General features: G+C 46.4%; 1 protein-coding gene across 1 annotated transcript in view; it reads left to right on the top strand.

Moving 5' to 3' along the window:
* The window catches only part of ptenb (phosphatase and tensin homolog B), a 33,007-nt gene that overhangs the window by 12,474 nt on the left and 13,033 nt on the right, over positions 1-7,500 (top strand). The window contains exon 2 of the mRNA XM_063220765.1: positions 6,948-7,032. Within this exon, the coding sequence (XP_063076835.1) occupies positions 6,948-7,032 (85 nt within the window). The remainder of the gene's footprint in view (positions 1-6,947; positions 7,033-7,500) is intronic.

Genomic DNA, 7,500 nt, shown 5'->3' with positions numbered 1-7,500 from the left:
CCTGGTCTCCTCTCCTCTCAACCCAGGGCCCAGGACTTGAGGGAGGAAGGGAGAGCTTGGTGGGAGAGGGGTAGAGAGAGAGGCTCTGCTAGGTTGGGCTCCGCTCCTCTCCTCTTCGCTCCACTCCACTCCCCTCGTCTCCACTGCACTCCTCTCCTCTTGGCCCCTCTCCTCTCCTCTCCTCTCCTCTCCTCTCCTCTTTCCTCTCCTCTCCGCTCCACTCGTCTCCACTCCACTCCGCTCCCCTCGGCCCAGGGCCCAGCCCAGGCCTCCTGGCAGCAGCTGATTTATAAGGTGGCTCTGTGTGGGCTGCCAGGGCGTGAGGTCTGCCCCAGAGGTCTCCGCAGCCCCGACCATCTGGTCGCCATTAGAGAGAGAGAGGGGGTGGGGGGGTGTAGGGAGAGCGAGAGAGGGCAAGAGAAATGGAGAGCAGGGGATGGAGAGAGGGAGAGCTAGCGAGAGAGATTGGGGGGGGGTGTAGGGAGAGCGAGAGAGAGCAAGAGAAATGGAGAGCGGGGGATGGAGAGAGGGAGAGCTAGCGAGAGAGAGTGATGGTGGTGAGCAGGGGGGAGTGATGAAGCCGGCCGGCCGGCTCTGGTTCTCACCCTCTCCCTCAACCTCTCACCCTCCCTCTCTTCCTCCCTCGTTCAAGCCCCAAGTGCAGGTTGAGATAGCATGGGATGGATGGATGGATGATGTTGAGCCAGCATGGGATGGATGGATGGATGATGTTGAGCCAGCATGGGATGGATAGATGATGGGGTGGCCAGCTAGGGGATTGGTGGAAGGAGGTAGACTAGAGGGTTTGGAGGTGGGTAATTGGGACTGTGTCTCCGAGCCAGGGCCCTGCTGTATGGATGGTGCATTTATCACATTACGGGGGTGTTGGGTTGGGGTTCAGAAGGGGGTGAGGCATGGCTTGACTGTCCATACGGCATACAGGGCATTTGCCCGGTCAGCTGTTGATGATTTTGGCCTGGTCTCTCTTCCCCACAATGTTGTTGTGTCATCAGTCCTCATGCTGCCACAGCTGACCTCTCCGAGTCAGATTTAAATATTCATTTTGGCTGTTGTGGTCAAAATAGCTCGTCATAGATGACTAAAAATGTTGTTCTTGTCACAGGCTTCATTGTCTCTCTTAAAGGGGTATGCCACTATTTTGGGGCTTAATACAGTTAACCACCTTTATAAACCCCAGCCAACGATTTTAAGTGTCTTATTTTTCATGTTAATCGTTGTCTTGCTTTAAGACAAGTTAAAAGAGGGAGCATGTCGCTAAGCTAGTGAAAGTCAATGCATCCATGTAGCATGCTACATGGATGGGGCCCAGGACCACCGTGGGGCGAGATGAGCAGCCGTGCCCTGCAAGCTGGTGAGGATAGAGGCAGGCTGCATTGAGGAGGAGGCAGGCTGCGTTGAGGAGGAGGAGGCAGGGGTTGTGAATGAAATTGAGTGCTGCTTGCTCAGTGCACCGCAGTTATTTCTTCGCAATGATTTTCTGCCCCAAACAAAGGAGCGTTCCTCCTGTAGCCAGTAACCTGTTTTGGACCTCTGACTGCAGCTGTAACGACGATTGTGTCTTTTTTTGCAAAAAGCTGGCCCTCATGATTTAGACGTGACACTTATGTCCTGCACTCTCAACACATTAAGCAGATGATTTACTCTATTACATAATGCATTGGCTCGCCAAAGTTAAACCCTTACCTCAACTTGCAATAAATATTTAGCAAAGGTCAGAAAGAATGGGTTTTGCCCGTGACCAGTGTTTTTGTTTGGGGATGTGATGTGACGTGTGTGAGTGAGAATGGGCACAGTAAAAGATACAAACTTAACATGTCTGAAACAAAAGATTTTATATAACTTAGGCATAAGGATTTACCCACCAGCCCGGTTAGAACAGAACTAGCCCTGTTAGAACGGGGGGGTTGGGTGCCGCCACCCACCCCCACACACACACACACACACACACACACACACACACACACACACACACACACACATTTGGGCTTGCATGCCCGCCACAGGGACCCCGGTTTGAGTCCGGCTGAGGTCATTTCCGCGCCCTGCCCCATCTCTCTCTCCCAAAATCATTTCCTGTCTACTCTCATACTAAAGGTCAGAATGGCTTTTGCCTCTGACCAGTGTTTTTGTTTGCCGATGTGTGTGAGTGAGAATGGGCCATCATGTCTTTTTATCGGGTGTTCTGGGCTGGCAGTGCAATTGTTGGTGTGAAGACTTCTTGTTCTAGTCTAATGAACCCATAAATAGCCTGATGATGACTCGTATATGTTTGACCTTTGGTGCCTGGAGCCACATATGCTGCATTCAGGCTCTCGAGATTTTAGCTTTTTTAAATTAAAATTTGTTTAAATTAAAAATGCAATGCAAGATTAGGGTCTTAGCCTCTGATGCACATAAAAACATAAAATACGTTGCATTTAAACCCTGAGATATTTAGGTTTTTATAGGCTGAGGGCAACTTTCCCAACAAGGGCTTGGGCATTCAGCAGGCATTTTTTGCAGGTGCTTCAGTGAAATGCATCGATGGGTTAAAGCTATTTTTGTGTGTATGAAGTAGGGCTGGGCGGTTCTGGAAAAAATGTGCATCACCTTTTTCTTGATGAAAATTAATATCACGGTTCTCTGTACGATTTTTTTTCACAAGTGGCAATTTTCCCCCAGATCTCAATGTTTCTGAAGAAAAGGCTGAAATTAAATTTAAAAATGAGAAAATCTCATTAAAATCTAATTGATCTCCATTTGTATTTTAATCACTTTTTTGGAATGAAAACAAAAAAAACCCTTCTCATCAAAAAGTGAACCTTGTGTAGGTGAAAACCGTTATCACTTTTTTTAACGGTATACCGCCCAGCCCTAGTATGAAGCTTGCCATATGCAGCCAGGTGATGCCACTTGCATCTATCTTTGCAGAAGTGAATGAACACACATGTACACAATGCTCACATGTCCTAGATTACGCAGCCTGGTTGCGCTTGACCTTGTGAACTTGTTTCTGCTTGGAGGAAGTGTATTTGGCAAAGGCAGGGTGGTTGCCAAACTCACCACTGAAGCACACCATGAACTTGCCGTGCACTTGTGCGCTTGCCATGTTGGATTGTGGTTTTTCACAAGCAGCGTGGGTGTGTGTCAGTGTGTTGTATACTGTATGTCTATCTGTGTGTGTTGAAGACGAGCATTTAGATCCAGATGACTGTTTGAGTGTCTGCTCGATGGCTGATAAAATGACACATTTCTGCAAAGCTTGTAAGCTGCGCAAACAAGGAGCTTGCACACCTCAGGTATGCATGAAGAGAGGTGGATGCATTTTGACCAAGATGCCTGTCCAGTCGTTTTTTTGTGTGTGTGCTTTGTAGCGCTGAATGATTAAACCTCTATGATCTGACCCTACTAATGGACTCCAGAGAACAGGAAATCAAGGAATTCCTCCTTTCTTTTTTTAAAAATACTTTTTTTTGCCTTTATTTAGATAGGGCAGTGAGGTAATAGTAGGCAAAGGGTCAGCCGTGGCGCAGCAGACGAATGCCCTACCATTTAAGCCACGGTAGGGCCCATTCCTCCGTTTTTTTATGTTGGAGCTTCACACAGTTGAGGACGGGAGTAGTCTGCTTGTCAGGTTTTTTTCAGTGCTGCTGCCAGGGCCTTATCTGTGGTGTACATCAGCACTGCTCTGAGCACATCGCGCTGAGGTTTTAACGAGCTTTAATTTGCATCGATAAGATCTAGTCGTCTGTCTGCGCTGTCTCCAGTGTCAAGAACCGGGCATATTCTGACGTGGCATGGGTGTGACCCACCACCACTAACACCACCACCCCTGCAAGCCCACTTAACCCATTTTAGCCTGGAGCGACATATACGTTGCATTCAGTCTCTTGAGATTTTAGGGTTTTTTTTTTGAATTAAGAATGTAGTTATGTTATAGCTGAATGAACACATTCCAATGCAAAATGAGGGCACTAGCTTTTAAATGCAACTGATTTCATATTTGTATGTGCTTTGGAGGCTAAGATATTGAGGTTTTAATAGGCAGAGAGGGCACCTTTTCCCAAAAATGACTTAAAAATGGGTTAATACAGTCCTTGTCGTCAGTGCAAGGAACAGTCCACCATTTTTTGGAAATATGCTCATTTTAAACCTTTACATACATACTTTTACACAGTTACATTCACTTCCCCTGCAGTGAAATGGTTTCACCTTCCTTCTGTTCTTCTTCCAGCCATTCTTTGATTCTGGTGACTATTACCTCTTAACATGTATCAAGGACAGTAGAAAAACACTGTTATTTGAATGGAGGGAGACCAGGGGGGTATACCAAGAACATGGTTATGTAGTAAACAAGGATTAGTTAACCTACAGGAAGTGGTAAACCTGCTAATAAATGTACCTGCAGCCATCATTTAGTTACGAAAATGAAGACTCTAGGCTCTTCTATTAGATGATTTACCTCAACCACAAGGTTAACTTAACCTGGTCTACTACTGAATCAGCTTCTTAGTATACCCCACTGTAACATGTAAAACAAGAATGGCTCCAAAAATGGTACGTTCTTTTAAGATGAGCTACACGCTGTTGCCTTTAAAGAATTGGCTTCCAAGTCTGTTTCTTTTCTCGTTCTTGAGATGTCCCCTGTTGATTTGTGTCTTTTGACGTAATAGGGGTGGGGCAGCAGGAGACATCTAGTGCAGCAGTGGATCATATTGCCTCATGAGCGTCAAGACTTTATCAATATCACTGGCGCCGAATATTGATACTTTGGTGGAAAGCCACAGGCCTGCGAGCTGCGCTGATGTCATCTGGAATTTTGACTGGCTTCCCTACCCAGCCGAGTGCCCCGAACTTGTGGTGACACTTTAAAAAAGATTGATTATTCCAAACTCAGGGATGATGAAATGCCCAAGAGCCGAGGAATGACTTATCTGTGCTTTTACTATGAATAAGTGCAATTTCTTTCTTTTAAAAGCGCCGTTTTATTCTTGAGCTTGTTGGCTTGTGCAGTATCTTAATCTGTTGTAGGCGGGTTACTTGGAATCCTTGGAAGCATTTCTTGGTTATGTGCATTGGAGTTGGTGGTATTCTCTTTGGTAACACATTATGATGATGATACTTACTGTACAGTGAGTTACTCTGTGACTGACGACCCTGCATTCCTTCTGGAGAACCTTCTAACCCGGCCCTGGAGTCAATGTAGGGTTTGTGAGATATTGCATAATGCAGACTCGGTCCCTCCAAGATAAGGTTGCACTGTGTAATATTGTCAGCAGTTTCTTTCCATTATCCATGCTGCACATTCACAAATGTTAGCTTTTTCATGAATACTTACCACCACCACCATCAAATTTTTAAGTATTCGTTATGACTGGGAAAATTGCAGGTTTCATACATGAAAAACAGGATCTTCTCGAGAAATAGACATTTTTAGCTGCAAAACTTACTGTACTGTGGTCATACTAGTAAATCTTCGTTCATTATTTAGGAATATTCATGAAAAGTTCAAATTTGGCAGTAGACGGCACAGTTTTAATGAGCAGCATAGTTATAATGCCCACTCTTGCCACCATCCTAAACAGTGCACCTTTAAAATGTGTGTTCTGGAAGTTGCTAATGGCCGGCAGCAGTAGTAGTAGTAGCGGCAGCAGCAATCTGTGTCCAAAGTGCAACTGCTGTGTGACCAGCTTTAACCCAGTGTTTCTCAAAGTGGGACGCAAGCCCCCCTGGGGGGCTGCGGAGGCATCTCAGGGGGGGGCGTGTGACATCTGATTTTTTTTTTCCCCTCTTTGTTTAACCTCCACCAGTCACCTTTCCTTTGATTCTGCGCAGCGATCGCAAAATTAATCTGCGAGAGTAGCCCTACTGCAGTTGCTTGGGGGGGTGCTCGGAAGCATTCAGACCCTCTGAAGGGGGGAAATGATGTAAAAAGTCTGAGAACCACTGCTTTAACCTGAGCGATTAAAGGAGGGTGTCTGGTTGCTGTAATAATCTGTGCATAGTATCACTGTTAGGTGATACAGTATTGTACTGTACAACAAAAAAACAGCCCAGCCGGCCCTGCCTTCTGTGGCTCTAACGGTAGGACCCTGGGCTGCTAACGCCGGTGACCCGGGTTCAAGTCTGACCTGGGTCCTTTGTCGACCCAGGCTCAAGTCCGGCCCGGGTCCTTTGTCGACTCTGCCTTCATCTCTCTCCCCATTCCCTTTCCCTCCCTGTCTGCCTCTCCTACTGTCCTACTGTCATTTAAGTCCAAAAGACTAAAATTAATCTTTTAGAAATAAAATGGTCCAGCTGTTTCACATACTGTGCAGCAACAGCAGTATGTGTGCGAATGGATGTGCACGTGTCATCAAAGTGTTTGATAGGGCTGTTAAGACACTGAAGTAATGGAGTCCCCCATTCAGCGATCTGCCAGCTTGCCTATCACTGTCTGACTTATGTGAATGTTAAAACCAGGGTGTGTGCTTGAATGGCAATCATATGTGCTCTTGGCGGAGGAGGCGGGAGGCATAACTGATGTGTAATTGATAGGAAAAGAAGGCATTTAGAACATTTCCAGCACGTGTGTGTGTATATCTTCTAGATGAGTTCGCCGTTCGACTTCTGTGAATGTTTATGTGTGTGTTCTTGAATAGCAGTCGTATGTGCTCAATGGTGGGGGAGGGGGCATAATCGCTGTATAATTGATAAGAAAAGAAGGCATTTAGGACATTTACAGCGTTCGTGCGTGTGTATTTCTTCTAGATGAGTTTAATGTTGGTTTCCATTTCAGTTGTTGCGTTATGGCCTGTGTCTTGAGTGGCCGTTTCGAGAGCATTGGCCGGCTACGCCGTCTTGTGTGTGTGTGATTGAGACTTGACATGTTTATTTGCCCAGTGTGTCTTCACCCGTCAAGCGGGTCATTTATGTTGCAGCTTTTTCCTTAACGGTCGGCTTTGCAGATATTTATCCCAACATAATCGCTATGGGCTTTCCGGCCCAGAGAATCGAGGGGGTCTACAGAAACAACATAGACGACGTTGTACGGTAAGTAAGCCCCTATCACAACACACTGCACTACACAACCTCCCTTCTCTCCAGTGGCGGAACCATTGTACACAGGGCCCTAGGTCAAAAACACTCATCTGGCCCCTTATATGACCTGACAAAATCATAATTGGGGCCCCCACCACCAATGCCAGAGTAACCTGGGCCCGGGGGCAAATGCCCTGCTCGCCCTCCCTATAGCTCCGGCCCTGCCTCTCCCACTCTCACCCATCTGATTCCCAAGAATAGACTGCAATGGATTCTCTAGAAAAAGTACATCGTACTACTGACCCCCTAGGGGTAAATGCCACATAGTTCCTCTCTTCCTCCGGCTTGTTATCTGAACCGCAGACTTTCGGCAGGAAGTTCGTCTAATTGTTTGTTTACTACCGAAACTGTCGTGGCAGGCAGACGTTAAAAAAAAAAAAAAGCACACACACAGACTGACACACACAAGTGGTTATCTCC

This window comes from Engraulis encrasicolus, chromosome 17, assembly GCF_034702125.1.
Source record: "Engraulis encrasicolus isolate BLACKSEA-1 chromosome 17, IST_EnEncr_1.0, whole genome shotgun sequence".
Taxonomy (NCBI): domain Eukaryota; kingdom Metazoa; phylum Chordata; class Actinopteri; order Clupeiformes; family Engraulidae; genus Engraulis; species Engraulis encrasicolus.
Note: the sequence above shows the minus strand (reverse complement) of the source record. Positions and strands in the feature narration are given on the sequence as shown.